Below are 17443 nucleotides of genomic sequence, written 5' to 3' on the forward strand. Positions count from 1 at the left end.
AAAAACAACTGGGGAGGTTCTAGAGAGCTTTTACAACAAATGGAATCATTTACTCATTCCGTGTACAAAAGTGGTCATTCCGAATTCTTTCAATCCTCCATCAAGACTGGAAGATGCAGTTAAATGATCGCTATGATTTACAATAAATACATTATATTGAGATGGTGTTAGGCTTTAGATATAAAGTAAGTAAAAGTTCACTTAGTGTGTAAGAAATAAAGGATACACAATATGTGTGTGACACAGATGTGTAACACAGGTCAGACGTGGATTTGCACAGCAGGTGCAGACAACTAACCACAGACACTCAGGAAGTGTTTGGGGCCGTTGTTATACACAGACGCTCGCACTAAACGTTCTATATGTTTTTAACAGTCATCAGAGTTGAACAAAGATTCGTGTTCATCAATTTCAACTTTTCACATTTTTAATAACTGGGAGAAAATGACAAATACCAGCGAGTTTAAATAGCGCCTCAGCCCTTTAGTGGTAACGATTGGGAGGGGTGCAGCCTGGTACCAGATCTTCTTAGCAGTGCTAGAGGTTAATATGTATACTTTGTAATTAGACTATTACTCAGGCTGTAATATTAATGTCAGATTTTTCAAAGCGTAATGACAGGTAGACAGCAGTGGCCTTGTAGGAAGTACGACATCTATATTCTTAAATTATTTAAGGTGGTGAGACGGCGATTCACTGCAGGAGGTTGGGGACAGGCGATAGTTGAAAGACCTTGAGGGGGTTCAGAGGTGGGTAAGGGTATTAGAAAATAAAACATACTTGTCTACGCTCCCGCAACATCCGGGAGACTTCAGAATTTACGGGAGGTCTCCTGGGTTCCCAGGAGAGGTGGTCACCCATCGTCATCCTGCCTGTCCCTCTTCTAAAGAGGACGGGGTGTTGAGGACGCTATTTGCGTCATCTAGACTGGCTGTTCCTGATGACGCATCCGCAAGTAAATAGTAAATAGCGCAATTTAAGGGATTGATCCTCAATTCTTATTACCAGGTACAGAAGGTTTTTCACTCTGTGAGGTTACATTGATAATCGCCTGGTGATAATGTTTTGTCTTCTTCTGGATCAACACAGTTAGCATTTTGTTAGGCAGAGCATAGATACATCATCTAGACACATTCTTATAATATAACAGGGTCACTTGAGCCTCGCCCCAACAACTGATCATTGATAATAAGCAGGTCCTAGCTTTGAGACAAGTTCCCTGAGATAACATACACGCAGGAATTCATCGATAAACAAAGAATGACAGAGAAATACTTACCGATATAGTTATCTTTTTCATTCAGTTGTGTAGCTGCAACGACAAAAGTGTAAATGAACACATTGGTAATAGTATCTCGATGTCCCCTCTCTGTTGTCCTCGACATAGGCAAACCAGAGGGGGGGTGGGTTCCTAGTGCCTGGAAACCCCCCTCCAAGCCTGGGGCACTGTATAATTGAGGTGACTGGATCCTGCCCCTGCTTCACACAGCTCTGCTTGAATAGGGAGAGCTGCGTGCACCTAACAGTAGTGCACGCAGCATTGCCCATGTATATTATAGGGATAGGAAGAGTTGGAGAGCAGCCAAGCCTTCTCTAATATTATAGCCACGTGCCCATGCATGCTGGTCACGCCGACTGGTGGCATGGTGTGGAAACCCCCCTCTACAAATCCTGCGTTTTCCCCTGATCTACTGACTGGAAATTTATGTCTCTGGGATTCCCAATGTCCACTAGATCTATTGGGGAGGGGGTACCAAAATTCGGGGGTCTAATGCTTAATCCTAAAGGGTCCCTGCTCTCACCCACTGTTCATGCCCATGCGATCTCTTAAAGGACACATCCTCATTTGAACATGTCCTTCTCATAACACAGTGCCACTCATTTTGGGGGATGCCTTTCACAGGTTTAAGAATTGACAATAGCAGGGGTACATTACAAGCACCTTTGTGTAAATCATGATCACAGATAGTAAATGCTGTACAATTGCGGAAATGGTGAAACTGTAGAGCTTTAAATTAAACTGAAATTGATGGGTCAGCAAAGCAAAGGGGCGAAACTTTTTCAACCTGAAGAAGGACTTCATGGGTCAGTTAGTAGAAGGCCTACCCAAAAGAGTTCCTGTCATGGATACAGTGATAGCAAATTAAGGAGAACCTGGAGAATAGCGATCATAATGTGGTCTCGTTGTGTTTAAGTTATAAGATAGAAATGCACGCTGGTATGACAAAAACTCTTAAATGTAAAGGGGAAATTAGCCGCAAAGTGTCACAATGTGTCTCCAGAACAGTGTGCAGAGATACATCGCACCAATTTATTCCTATAAAGAAACAAATACATCTAAAAAAAAAATCAAAGCCTATGTGGCTGACAAAAAAAAAGGTTTGGTTTCCCACAAAATGACAGAAGTGTGTGTCCAAGAAAGATTAAACAAAATAAATGGGAATGAGCCACCTGGGACAAATGGATTACATCCACCGGTCCTTAGAGAGCTTAGTTCAGTTATTGCCAAATTATTACTTCTTATTTTTAAAAACGCCATACAAACTTGGTATGGTACTATAGATCAGCAAGTCTAACTTCTATAGTTGGAAAACTATTTGAGGAGTTCATAAAGTATTATGTTTTAAAAAATATCAGCAACTGCCTGCATGGATTTATGAACGACAGATCTGGTCAAACACATCTACTTGCTTCTATAAAGTGAGTAAGTAACTGAACAGAGGGTTATCCCTGGACATAGATGTTTAACACTTCGCCACACAGGCAATTAATGTGTACATTAAAGACTATTCGTCTGGAAAATATACCACATGCATTTTGAAAAGGACATTCTGTTAAAGTCAAGTCTTCGCCGTACACTACCTTTCTCCTTTCGTTTTGAGTAGAAGAGCCAGGTCACCGCCGGAGAGACAGCGATGATGAGAATGAAGAGCAGACAAGCGACGATGGCCCAGGGAGAGGTACGAGGAAACATGGCGTCTGTACGGTATAGACAAGCAAAAGAGACCATCACTGGGGTGCACAGTACGGGGGCCCAAATATTCTAATACAGTCAATCAATTCACAAGGAACAAGTGATAGTAAGGGGTTGATTTATCAAACCTTCCAAAAAGATAAATTGGAGATGTTGCCCATAGCAATCAATCAGATTTTATATATCATTTTCTAAAATGTACTAAAGAAATGATAACTAGAATCCCTTAGAAGGTTTGATAAATTTACCCCTAAGTTTACATTTGTGATGTTGGCATGAGTGCACTGGTTGGAGCGAGGGTCTGCCCTGTGTGCCAACTGGGTGACAGCTCATACCTAAGCCCCGCCTACCTGTGACATACCTGATTAAATCACCTGTGCTCTTAGAAATTACTTTTATTTGAAACTTGTGGGAGTAAAGGGACAAAGGCTCCATTTCATGAATGTTCTATGTTTGGCATCTTGTACTTGTTAACCCTTCAGATTTCTACTGCATGACACCTCTATAGGGTAACTTTAAGAGAAGGTATTAAATCGTGTGCACATGGATCTTGGTGTTCACATGCAGCGCAGTGAGGGGCGCACTCTGGTTTTGCGGCTGTGTGGCTGTTATGTGTCCGATTCACCCCTCTGATCTATTGTTCTTGCTGCAGCTGTGCAATAAATTGTGTCTCTTACAGGCGCTGGGAACACGTCCCTGTAACGCTTGTGTATGTGGCTGGTTGTGTTGTGTTTTTGACTTTGCTTTTACAATTCTTTCAAACCACACACACAGCGCAGCAGGAGCACAGCGATAACAAGTCTATACATGGTTCAAATATGCTCTGTGCTGTACTTATATGGAGTTTCCACCTGTGGGGTGGGGGATTTTATACAACCACTCCCTTCTTCATATTAGACTGGTGTGAACCAACCCTGCAGGTCCTGCTGAGTGCACAGGAGATCTCTGCTGGAGACCTGTCTGATAGCTTCTTGTGTCCGGTGCAGAAATGGCAGCTAGTTCCTGATCGGACGATCTGACTGTCATTTATACCAGTGCAGAGCATTCTTCAGCTCTCACATGACTCTAATACAGGTGTGCGCAACATTCACTATGTAATTCAGTCTGTGTGGCCTCTACATGACTATGAGGTCCATTTATATGCGAGAAGGCCTATGGACCGTAATAACATACATTTATATTTTTACAATAATCATATAGGCAGCACAGTGGCTCAGTGGTTAGCATTTCTGCCTCACAGCACTGGGGTCATAAGTTAAATTCCCAACCTTGGCCTTATCTGTGTGGAGTTTGTATGTTCTCCCTGTGTTTGCGTGGGTTTCTTCCGGGTGCTCCAGTTTCCTCCTACACTCCAAAAACATACTAGTAGGTTAACTGGCTGCTACCAAATTTACCCTAGTCTGTCTGTGTGTGTGTGTGTGTGTGTGTGTGTGTGTGTGTTAGGGAATTTAGACTGTAAACCCCAGTGGGGCAGGGACTGGTGTGAGTTCTCTGTACAGCGCTGCGGTATTAGTGGTGCTATATAATTAAATGGTGATGATGATGATATAGTAGTCTATGTAACATTGGTGTCTAGTGAGTGGGAATAAGTATAACCTTGTAACGCTGTATACCACAATGATACAAAATGCATTGCCGCTGGTATTTACCATGCCAGGGCTCATTGGCACCTCTCCTAAACTAACTAAAAATTCCTAATGCTGCTGGCGAAAGGAATGACTGACACCTGTGTAGCTAATGCGCATGCGTAGGGTCACATATAGTGACTGGAGCCGATGACGGATCCACAGGGGTCTTCTCTGGTGGCGATGGAGTCCTCTGAACTCTATTAAGAATTTAAGATAACGCCATCTTAGTTTTTTTAAGGCTGGTGGCGAAAAGCATTTCACCACTTGTTAATTTGGGTCACATCGCAGTGACCCTAATATAACCTGACTACTGTTATTTAATATTACTGTTATTTAATATTGCGATTAACTACTCAATTTGTTTTATTCTACAACATTCCTAAACCATAAGAGCGGTCACAGGGAGAAAATACAGTACGGAGCGAAGACAACAACTAAATCTATCCAAGGAAAAGATTTGTAGTGACAAACGATCCCAAAATAACACATTAAGTTTACAGCATAGTTTGTACAAATCACATAATTATTACATAACATTTCATCTGTTACAAGAAGCCCTTTCAGCCTTTTGTATCAATAGAACCAGCAAGCACTATAAAGATAAAATCTGGTGGAGGAAGACAGATGGAAGAATCAGTTATTCTAGTGTTCGACTGTGACTCAGAAAACAGCCATACAAGACTCACAAGCACAACATAGTAACAGCTCAAACTGACTAACACAAGTCTATGATAAGAGTCATTCTGTGACTATGTATCATAGCATAACAAACACATGTAAAACTGAAAGAGAAACAATATCAGCATTTGGTGAATGTCTAATAGTTACTCAGTAAACTCCACATCAAATATATAGATATACAAAAGATGACAAAGTTAGTGATTTTATATGTGAAAAATAAACAAAAAATAGGAAAGTGTGACCCTCACTCAGGCAGTGTGATAAAGTGCAGAGAACCTAAACACACAATGGGTGGGCGCCTTGTTAATAATGGCTGACGAATTTCGTCTCGTTCTGCCAATGAATTGCAAATCACAACTACATTGTAGCAGATAAATAACATTATTCATAATGCAATTCATACAGTTACGGATGGCAAATTAGTTGTGGATGGAATTTCCTTATCACCACTAATGTGCCTACAGGTGATAGATAGATGGTACCACTTGAAGAGTCCACCAGGCATCTCATGTTTCTGCTTCTGTTGTTTCTTATTCGCCGATTTGCTCATTGTGCTATTTTGAATAGTCAAATGAGTCGATATTATTATATGAGAGTCCTAAATCTTTTTTTTTGAATAACTCCTATAAAGACGTATTTCACTTAGTTTGAGCTGTTGCTGTGTTGTGAGTCTTCTGTACAACTGTGATCTGTCACAGCCGAATACTAGTATAACTGCTCGGAACAACATAATCATTGTAAAAGAAATAAAAATAATAAATATAAATATATATATATATATATACATTTATGTTTTCTTAATGGAAATATACAAATGATTAAAAAATAATGCAGAATCGGTTTCATTGGTTTATTCATTGTATTACCCCACACCGGAGAGGTTGTAAGCTCATTTGGCAAACTTTACCTTCTGTTCTTTGATATGTTTTGGAATTTGTTTGTATCATGCCCCCATTCCCGGTTACAGGACTCTATTCGCACTGCACCCACTCTGTACTATCGGACTGTGTACAGTTGCCTCACTGGACATTATGGGCCTGATTCATTAAGGAAAGTAAGGCAAAAAAATGAGTAAGTTTGCTCCTGGACAAAACCATGTTACAATGAAAGGGGTGCAAATTAGTTTATTATTTTGCACATAAGATAAATACTGGCTGTTTTTCATGTAGGACACAAACACTTAATAGCTTTATTTGTACAATGAAATTTAAAGTTGATCTAGGACATCCTTACCCCAACTATAAATCTGTTTCCACATTTTAAATTTACCTCCCCCCTCCAATGCAACATGGTTTTGTTAAGGTGCAAAGTTATTCATTTTTTTTTTGCTTTACTTTCCTTGGTGAATCAGGCCCTATATATAGACAATACAGGACTGATACGTTTTTTGGACTTTTTTTTATCCATTTGTTGTCAGCCAAAACAGGAGACGTTGGAGACTTTTGCTGCTAAATCGTCTCATCCTTTCAACGTACTGGAGCGGAAAGGGCTGCGGGAAATTAAAAGCACACTCTGCTAGCTCACGCGTCAGGTTTTATTGTCTACCTAATATATTGGTATTCACTTTTTATAGATATTTATGTTGTTGTTTTGGCCTATAGTGAGGTTACTTTTTCTCTTTTCATTGTGAAAAATTGTTTGTAGGGCTGCAGTCTCCCTTTACAGCCGTATTTTACCATACCAAGCACCTAAGGGTTTTTTCTTTTCTTTTGCATTTTACATACCTGAGACTTTCACATAAAGGCCGGTCTCCTTCCCTGTCACGGCATGTATCAAGCCACAATAGACAGGTCCATCTAAGGAGTCTTTCAACGCCATATGGCTCTTTACACTGTAGAGCCCACTAGCCTTGTCCTTGTGGGTCTCTTGTGCTGCTGGTACCAGCTCTTCAGTGTCTTTCCTCCAGATAACTTTGGGTTCCGGAAACCAACCACCCGAGGAACAGAAGACAATCACATTGCTATCTTGTAGAGCAACATCTGCTAGTGGTGGTGATCCCAAGCCTGTAGGAAACATATGGCATCAAACCGAGAGTCAGGAGTCAAATTTAGGACACGTTACTCTACAAAATTGCCACTGAGGGTTAATTAGGAAACAGGAAGGGGTCGTTGGAAGAGGACATGGAAAAAGTGAATAATCCCTTTTATACCCATGTCATTGTGATATAGTGAAAGGAGAACCGCTTAAGGGTTGATCTGAAGATAGAAAGTCATGTGGCACAAATATGTTCTACACCAAGAAATGCCAGAATATGGGCGAGTAGCAGTCAGCGTTAGTCATGTCCTGAGTACAGGACTTGTGGTTGTGACAAATTTTCTTAGTACGATTTAAATTTAACTGAATCCGAGTCCTGCTTAGTCTGAGTTCTGAGAGCTCAGTCTACAGGTAGAAGCATTTGGGCTCTTCTGCTTAATTTTATTATTAAAATTAGGGTTAGCATTCGGTGTGAGATTCAACACAACCTGTTGTGTCTGTATTTGGTGTTTGTCTCTATCCTGAGATATGGATTATTATTAATATTATTAAGAGTTATTTATATAGTGTCACGTATTCCACAGCACTGTACAGAGAACCTACCAGTATGACTATCCGGTGTGGGACAAAATAAGTGCACATCTATGCGAACATGGGGAGAATTGTACCCATGACCCCCAGCACTGTAAGACAAAGATTTTCATAACTTGTGCCCAATGGCTAACAAGGCATTAGCCATTAAAGCCTATGGGGAGAGTATTACGGTAGAGGGATCTTCGGATCCTTCACCACATCTAACTGTTCTCCCCTCTGATGACTACCGCATAGATCGCCACTTTGCGATGGTGACCATAGAAGAGATAGGATAAAGGTGTTCGCCGGGACAACCGTTGATCGTGACTGCTGTTCCGGCAGAACATTTTTAATAAATGGTCACGATTATTGCAATAAGGAATGAATATGACCATGCCAAGAAAACGGTAGTTGTTAAATATGCCCTTGTGTCCTAACCCTAACCCCCATCATGTGTAAAAAATAAAGTCTGGAAGAGATTCGATGAGACTGACCCACAACAATAAGCTCCAAGATCGCTTCCTCGAAGAATTCTGAACTGCTGTTCTCCACAAAGCAGTGGTATCTGCCAGCATCAGAGAGGTGGACATTGCGCAGAGTAAGGGACAAGTTTCCGCTGTCGGGCCCAGCCTCTATGAAAGCTCTACCACGGTAATCTGCGCTCTGTTGCTGACGGTCCTCACGTCCATCTTTCAGCAAGAAGGCCACAATGTGGGCCTGATTGTGGAACCAGCGCACCGCCAACCCCACAGCACTCAACGGCGGCGAGACAGTACAGGGCAAGAGAACGTCTGATCCCACCGCTGCCACCAATGCTTCATCTTGGGAGTGTACCCGAAATTGTGCTGTAATAGACAGAAAGAGACTCAAACATAGAAAGTAAGAAATACACTTTGCAGTCTAGAAATGAACGGAAAAACTGAATATATTAGTAATAAACTTCCATGTTCCAGGACGAAATGTGTAAATGAGACTCGGAAAGTGGAGATTTTGAATTTTTCTTTCCCACCAAAAGGAATATCTGTAATAGGTTATCTGGAAAATAAGTTGTCCTTTAATAGGTAACCCCTACTGTTTGCCTTACAACCTATATATCCTTGTCCATAGTTTTACAGAGATGCGATTAAACGTTTACTTCAATTTCTGCAACTCCAGTTAAAACGTTTCCCACATTCAGGGTTTGGAGATTCTGCAAAAACTGTCTGATAGCACTTATCACCTGTGAGAGTTTTCTAGTGTTTTAGAAGAGCGGATCTCTTTGAATAGCTGGTCCCACACTCCCACAATCGGTTACCCGGAGGGTAATAGAAGGAAGTGTACATTCTTGGGCAGCTTCCTCCTATGTCACAGCTCTGCTCCTCTCACATAAGAGCGCAGAGGAGTCGTTGGTGGAAGTCGCATAGGTGCGAGCCTGACTCCATCTTTGAAGCAGCGCTTTACAGAGAATGTGCAATCAGTCACATCAGGCCCTGCCCCACTGGAGCTTGCATTCTAAAATCCCTACCAGCTACCACACAGACACAGATACACACTAGGGTCTAGTTTTATCACAATCCAATTAACCTACCAGTATGTCCTTGGAGTGTGGGAGAAAACCAGAGCACCAGAATGAAGCCAACGGAAACATGTGAACATACAAACTCCACAAAGATAGGGCCCCTGGTGTCCCGGGGCAACCATGCTAACCACTCTGCCACTGTCCTTAAAAAACAACAATAACAACAACACACAACATGCGCCGCCCATGTATGACAGTGGGGTTATTTATAAAAAGCACCACTTATGCTGTATAGCCCTCTACATAGTCACAGACAACAGTGTCTGCATTTCAGATATTTCTTTTCCAATACATCTACTTACATGCAATCCCCAAGACACCTGTGTGACATTATGACTGTATCTTTGGTTGGTAAATGATCCCTAGAGACCGTACATGAGAGGACAAGACATGGAAACAGAGACAGTGACACTAACAAGCTCATGTCCTGTCTGTGAGATGTTAGCAGAGCCGGATTTAGACATCATGGGGCCCTAGGCAAGATACTGGTTTGGGGCCCCCTCCCTGAAAAAATCCATAGCACTATAGTTTTTTAGCATAACATATACCCCTATTCAGGGGCTGGCTGGCAGACTTTAGCCCGGGGGAGCAAGCATATAGCACTGGCCCATAAGTAGTGGCCCATTTTTAAAGGGTGGTCTCACCGCTGGCCCTGGTAGGGCCCTCTGGGGACCGCTGGGCCCTAGGCAATTGCCTAGGTTGCATAGTGGTAAATCCGGCCCTGGATGTTAGTGATATTGAACATTGATATTGAGACGTAGAACTGGCTGACAGTAAGAGACAGGTTCAGTACAGAGAGAGTGTTACCTGCAGCGGCTGGGACTAGGGCCAGGCAGAGATAAGTCAGCAGTCTCTCCATCCTCTGATGTCTCTCCCAGCTACATGTCTCTTATTCCCCCTGGTTCTCCGGCCCCAACGCCCTGTCTGTATCTGCTGCTGGGTTTCCTCACACACATGATCACCAGCGAATATGAAATTACAACACACAGGAAGTGTCAGCAGGAAACTCTCCTCTGAAGATGAATAGAGAGTGGAAAGTGAAAGCAGCCAGATCTGGCAGGGGGAAGAGACAGTCAACCAGGGGGTGAGGACAGAGACTGGTGAGGATGGACGCTCTGTGCTGGTTGTTTCACCTCATGTTCCTGCTTCCTACAGTCTCAGGTATAACTATTATATTATACTCTGTGTCTTTATACTGTGACTTCCAGATATAGGTTAGATATATGAGCCCTGAGTAATACTGAGTACTAAGAAACAGGGTGTCATGTGAACGTATGTTTGTATACAGCCTTTGTTCATGTCATGCCTGGTCGATAGCCATGTTATCTGGATAATATTTGTACAAAGACAGTTATGCAGTCTCACTATTGCAGCATTAACTATTGTTTACTATAAGGCATAGTTGGAATGTCCGGGAGACTCCCAAATTTTTGGGAGTTCTCCCGGACTCCCGAGAGAGCAGGCAAAAATCCTGGATCCAGCTGTTGCCGTTGTTGAATATGGTGGGGGCGGGGCTAAACGCGTCATCGTGGCCCCGCAACCTACTGCGTTTGACCAAAATTGCATAAGATTGACAGGGGCGGAGCCTAACGGCGCACCAAGTGTGGCCACGCACCTTCGACGGACCCCCTCCCAGACAGCTGCCTTCAAAAGTAGGCAAGTATGCTATAAGGTCTCAGATATAGTCATAGTTGCCAATCTTTGAAGATTGGTCTCCGGGAGTCTGGTGCGGAGGTGGGCGTGAGGGGGCGGGGCTCTGCGAATCACATAATTTTGGCCCCGCTGTGATGTTATGACTCAAACACGTCATTTTACCACAGGGGGGCTAAAATGACACGTTCCCGGAGAATCGCATCATGGAGGTTTGAAATCTGCCCATTTCACTAGGAAGTGAGCAGATGCGGGAGAATTGTCAGCTCTCCCGGGAGAACTACCTGGATTTCGGGAGTCTCGTCCGGACATTCCGGGAGAGTTGGCATGTATGGATATAGTGTCTTGTCATGTTTCATTATAATACAAACTGTAGGGACTTGTTATTTATAAACTGGGTGGTCTAGAAGACTGAGTGGAACAAGAGAATAATAGCCTTAATTTATTGAACACTAGCACTTTATTCACATTTGTGTCACATCTTGTTTTATTGGATTTGGGTATAGTCCCTTATACATACCTTACTGAATTGTCCCAATTTCGGAGGGACATCCTGATTCATGTACCTCAAAATGGGCAGGGGCTTAACAGGAAATTAGGGAGAGTTTATTTTGTCTGCACTTTTGGGATTCTAAATGTTAAGCAGTTTGCCTTATGGGTGACCCTCTCCCCTAGACATCGGAGGGTCTCTCCTTCTGGGGGGAGCTGTAGAACCAGTTCCCATGGGGAGAGCTTTAGCCTACCTGGGGGAGCAAGGGACATGTCTGAGCCTTGCGGCGGAGGTGAGCCTGAAGTCCCTTGTCCGGAGGTGAGCCTCAAGTCCCTTCTCCGGAGGTGAGCCTGAAGTCCCTTGTCCGGAGGTGAGCCTGAAGTCCCTTGTCCGGAGGTGAGCCTGAAGTCCCATCTCTGGAGGTGAGCCTGAAGTCCCTTGTCCGGAGGTGGGCCTGAAGTTCCTTGTCCAGAGGTGAGCCTGAAGTCCCTTGTCCGGAGGTGAGCCTGAAGTCCTTTGTCCGGAGGTGAGCCTGAAGTCCCTTGACCGGAGGTGGGCCTGAAGTCCCTTCTCCAGAGGTGAGCCTGAAGTCCTTTGTTCGGAGGTGAGCCTGAAGTCCCTTGTCCGGAGGTGAGCCTGAAGTCCCTTCTCCGGAGGTGAGCCTGAAGTCTCTTCTTCGGAGGTGAGCCTGAACCTTGTCCGGAGGTGGGCCTGAAGTTCCTTCTCCGGAGGTGAGCCTGAAGTCCTTTGTCCGGAGGTGAGCCTGAAGTCCCTTGACCGGAGGTGAGCCTCAAGTCCCTTCTCCGGAGGTGAGCCTGAAGTCCCTTGTCCGGAGGTGAGCCTGAAGTCCCTTGTCCGGAGGTGAGCCTGAAGTCCCATCTCTGGAGGTGAGCCTGAAGTCCCTTGTCCGGAGGTGGGCCTGAAGTCCCTTGTCCAGAGGTGAGCCTGAAGTCCCTTGTCCGGAGGTGAGCCTGAAGTCCTTTGTCCGGAGGTGAGCCTGAAGTCCCTTGACCGGAGGTGGGCCTGAAGTCCCTTCTCCAGAGGTGAGCCTGAAGTCCTTTGTTCGGAGGTGAGCCTGAAGTCCCTTGTCCGGAGGTGAGCCTGAAGTCCCTTCTCCGGAGGTGAGCCTGAAGTCTCTTCTTCGGAGGTGAGCCTGAACCTTGTCCGGAGGTGGGCCTGAAGTTCCTTCTCCGGAGGTGAGCCTGAATTCCCTTGTCCGGAGGTGGGCCTGAAGTCCATTGTCCCTCTCTGGAGCCTTTTGCCTCCTGGGGAAGGAGAGGAACAGGGCCCTTTCCTTTTAGGGATAGGTCCAGAGTCCAAAGCCCCCAGCATAGTCACTGTACTGCACAATGGGCTTCAATGAATGATGATAATACTAGATACAGGGACTGATTAGAGTTATGAGCACAGCAAAGGAAGGTGCACATCCTGGGCAAACCATAATGCAATGCAAGAGGGACAGATGCATTTATTATTTGCATGCATAGTAAATACTGGCTGCTTTTGCATGTATCACACAAGTACTGAACACCTTTATTTTTACAGCGTAATGAAGAGTTCAACTAGTTCACCCTCCCCCAAATCTGTCCACATATTTTGCCCCCCTCCTTCTTCAGTTCAACATGGTTTTCTCAAGATGCAAATTTGCTCCTTGCACAGTAAACGTGCAGACAGCAATCCCAGATCTTACAGATCAGTACAGAGGTGTGCACCCTGCATGCAAGTACATCAGTGTACACGGAGGGGGGGCTGGAAAAACTGCACAGTTTGGTTATTCTCACCCCTTCTCCAACGCAGTGCCCCTAACCGAGCCCTGTTCTCTCTTCGGGGGTTGCAGATCTTGGCAAGGTCCACTTGGGGATGACGCAGGAAACCTCAGCCCGACTCACAGTAGATGACTGGTGATGTCTCACATACCGGGCAAACAGGGAGGAGCCATTTGGCACATTTATTACATGGCCTGACAACTGGAAGGACAGTAAATTGGTCGGCAACCAATAAGGTAAAGTAACTTGATCTCAAATAAAGTAAAGCAGCTTAAACGACTGTAATCATGAAATACAGGACAACAGTACAATTTCTGTGCAGAAGATTTAGCACTTCATTAACAAAATTGCAAGACATTCAATAATGCACATTAGAGGAGTCAGCGTCAAAATTGATTATAATGCATACTTGCCAACTCTCCCGGAATGTCCAGGAGACTCCCGCATTTTGCAAGAGTCTCCCGGACTCCCGGGCGAGTGTGGCAATCTCCCGAATTCTGCCCACTTCACTAGGAAGTGCCCCACTTCCTAGTGAAGTGGGCACAATTAGATCCCAAACGCCGCGATTCCCGGTGATTCCCGGTGTTTGGCGGTTGCGCCATGACGTCACAGGGGCGGGGCCAAAATGACGCGATTTTGGCCATCCCGCCCCCCTTACGCCCCCCTTCACTGCCTGGCTCCCGGAAGGGAGCTGAAGAAAGTTGGCAAGTATGTTATAATGCCAAGAGATCCCAATTAAAATGAACGGGGTTCAGCATATCCCCACTTTTGGGGAGCAATGCGGCCAGATTCTCTAGATCTCTACTTTAATGCACTCCCTTTAAAACCCACCTCTTTTCTATGCTGTTGCTAATGACAGTATTTCTTGAGTCATTCCACATGTACATCCTTGCAACATCTATTTCTATACCTGGAAATGAAGGATTAACCAACTATGACTGCAGATTGTTCCTTTAATGTACGTTTATTTAGGGGTCTATTTATTGGTACCTAGTGGGCGGCATTAAGAATCATGTGATATTGCTGCATACCGCAGCGACACAGTATGTACTGCCACTTGTATGTACAGTGCCAGGGCTCATTGGCGAGCTCTGGCGAAACCCCTCTCCCAAACTAACTAAAAACTCCTTCACCATCAGTCGAGCGCTACCGGTAAATGGAGGATCTGACCAGACACATTGCAGTCCCCATAGAAGACTGATTTCGCCTTCTCATAAATTTAAAGAAAATCTGCGTTAGCCATTCTCTGGAGAAAACAGCTGTATTCTCCAAACAATGACCAGGGGTGAGACGGCAACATCCGTCACTTGATAGCTACTGCTTATGTACGGCCGCCGGTATATTTACCCTCCGTAGGGAGTGGGGTTATATATCCTTATTAATATCATAATATAATTATCACCTGAACCTACACCTTTTTTTCTCTTTTTTTGCTGTGAGATAGAAATAGAACTTCTGGGGGTCTCAGAGCAGCTACTTCTCTAGATAGAGGTCTTCCAACTAGAGCATATTGACAAAGATATCTAGAGGGCAAGAGACAGCAAGAGAGGAATCTGCAGGCGGCTCCACAATCCAGCAAGAATTAGACTTTTTAACTGGTAACAACAATATAGATCATTTAGGTGAAATACCTGATCTCCTGGCTGAGCCCAGAGAGGTTGAATTCTTCTGTTTCCTAGAGCAATGATTAACAGGTTGACACTTAGCTCTAGTGTAGACAAATTCCCAGAGAGCAGTATTTGTTTTGTTTTTAACCCAGGTGTTAATCTCAAGGCCTCAATCCGCATAGGCTCTCCCTGTGGTGTCAGGAGCAGATTTGTAGATAGTAGGAATTAGCACGGAGGAATATAATACACCACGCTCCTGTCTCTTTTATCTGAATCTGCTGTCACTTTTCATAGATAGTTCCATGGCTGACTTCAAGGGCTCCAGAGCAGGGTAATGATATAATCAATCCTTGATCAGTTTGGGAATTCCTAATCAATACTGGCTACAAAGGGCCGGTAGCCCAACGGCATGGCTCCCATTGTCCTCCTGCAGGCTTGCGGCCTATTTAGATTTTAATTCAGTGGATGAAACTCTCATCGGGATTATCGTGCAGCGGGACAAACATTTCAAAGATGGAATCTGGGGGTCAGACGGATGGACTCTGAAGATCAAGACTACATGCCCAAGCTTGAGGATCTTACAACTCCCAATCATTGTTCTCTGTTCACGATTATCTGGGTCTTAATTTAAAGAAGAGTTTTCAAATGTCACAGAGGATCTTGAATGATTTGTAGTCGCTTGTGAACCAGTGCTAAATTTATATTAGGTTTCAGGGAGACTGAAATATATGGAGGATGGAGTCTGGTAACATCTTCTTGTGTGGCAGCCCTAGTGGAAAGTTCTTGGTCTGTCTCTTTCAGAGCTTGGAGTTGATTGGCTAAAACTCGATTTGTCACCTCATTATGCACACCTACTGGAAACTCTTTCTATCAACACAATTATCCAGACTACATGTGCTCTTCACCTATAATGGCCGCGTTTCTCTTAGCGTTAGATCTGTTCACCAGTACTCTGTACCCCGCAGGAATCCTGCACGGACTAATTGGTGTTTACCACACAGGGTAAGAGTTTGTGAATGGAAGAAGGCAAGGTCAAACAATTCAGGGTAGGTAATCAGATCAGACATCAAAGTGTGTGATTGGATGGCGAAGTCAAGGAGTGAGCGCAGTCACAGAGTCTGTGTAGCAGGTTAGTGTGTGATTGGATGGCGAAGTCACAGCGCAGTCACACAGTCTATGTAGCAGGTTAGTGTGTGATTGGATGGTGATGTCACAGACTGAGCGCAGTCACACAGTCTATGTAGCAGGTTAGTGTGTGATTGGATGGTGATGTCACACAGTGAGCGCAGTCACACAGTCTATGTAGCAGGTTAGTGTGTGATTGGATGGTGATGTCACACAGTGAGCGCAGTCACACAGTCTATGTAGCAGGTTAGTGTGTGATTGGATGGTGATGTCACACAGTGAGCGCAGTCACACATTCTATGTAGCAGGTTAGTGTGTGATTGGATGGTGATGTCACACAGTGAGCGCAGTCACACAGTCTATGTAGCAGGTTAGTGTGTGATTGGATGGTGATGTCACAGCGCAGTCACACAGTCTATGTAGCAGGTTAGTGTGTGATTGGATGGTGATGTCACAAAGTGAGCGCAGTCACACAGTCTATGTAGCAGGTTAGTGTGTGATTGGATGGTGATGTCACAGAGTGAGCGCAGTCACACAGTCCATGTAGCAGGTTAGTGTGTGATTGGATGGTGATGTCACAGCGCAGTCATACAGTCTATGTAGCAGGTTAGTGTGTGATTGGATGGTGATGTCACAGCGCAGTCATACAGTCTATGTAGCAGGTTAGTGTGTGATTGGATGGTGATGTCACACAGTGAGCGCAGTCACACAGTCTATGTAGCAGGTTAGTATGTGATTGGATGGTGATGTCACAGAGTGAGCGCAGTCACACAGTCCATGTAGCAGGTTAGTGTGTGATTGGATGGTGATGTCACAGAGTGAGCGCAGTCACACAGTCCATGTAGCAGGTTAGTGTGTGATTGGATTGTGATGTCACAGCGCAGTCACACAGTCTATGTAGCAGGTTAGTGTGTGATTGGATGGTGATGTCACACAGTGAGCGCAGTCACACAGTCCATGTAGCAGGTTAGTGTGTGATTGGATGGTGATGTCACAGAGTGAGCGCAGTCACACAGTCCATGTAGCAGGTTAGTGTGTGATTGGATGGTGATGTCACAGCGCAGTCACACAGTCTATGTAGCAGGTTAGTGTGTGATTGGATGGTGATGTCACACAGTGAGCGCAGTCACACATTCTATGTAGCAGGTTAGACAGTGATTTGGAGAATTATAAACAGGCGTTTCTGGTAATTGTTGCTAGGAAAATAAGCACAATTATCTAGAATATAAAATATAATGCACTTGATGTACCCAATGCAGCCAGTGAAAAGTGAGTTAAAGCAATTTCTATGAATAGGGATATAATAGTATTTAATATGGCAGCGCAAAGTGAAATATTAATCATGATACAAATGTACAGAATTATTATTTTTTTTCACATTTATTAAAAAGTACAAAAGTGGCAATAAGTATCAATC

General features: G+C 44.2%; 1 protein-coding gene across 2 annotated transcripts in view; it reads right to left on the bottom strand.

The window, feature by feature from the left end:
- Positions 1 to 10287, bottom strand: part of LOC142101929 (butyrophilin subfamily 1 member A1-like) — a 113789-nt gene extending 103502 nt beyond the window's left edge. For both annotated transcript variants that reach the window (XR_012679155.1, XM_075186376.1), the window contains exons 1-5: positions 10196 to 10287; positions 8325 to 8675; positions 7008 to 7286; positions 2863 to 2979; positions 1280 to 1312 (exon numbers count right to left, since the gene is read on the bottom strand). Coding sequence is in view for 1 of the 2 variants with exons in the window: in XM_075186376.1 (XP_075042477.1) it covers positions 1280 to 1312; positions 2863 to 2979; positions 7008 to 7286; positions 8325 to 8675; positions 10196 to 10247 (832 nt within the window). In the remaining variant the exon portion in view is untranslated. The remainder of the gene's footprint in view (positions 1 to 1279; positions 1313 to 2862; positions 2980 to 7007; positions 7287 to 8324; positions 8676 to 10195) is intronic.
- Positions 10288 to 17443: the final 7156 nt, after the last annotated feature.

This window comes from Mixophyes fleayi, chromosome 9, assembly GCF_038048845.1.
Source record: "Mixophyes fleayi isolate aMixFle1 chromosome 9, aMixFle1.hap1, whole genome shotgun sequence".
NCBI lineage: Eukaryota > Metazoa > Chordata > Amphibia > Anura > Limnodynastidae > Mixophyes > Mixophyes fleayi.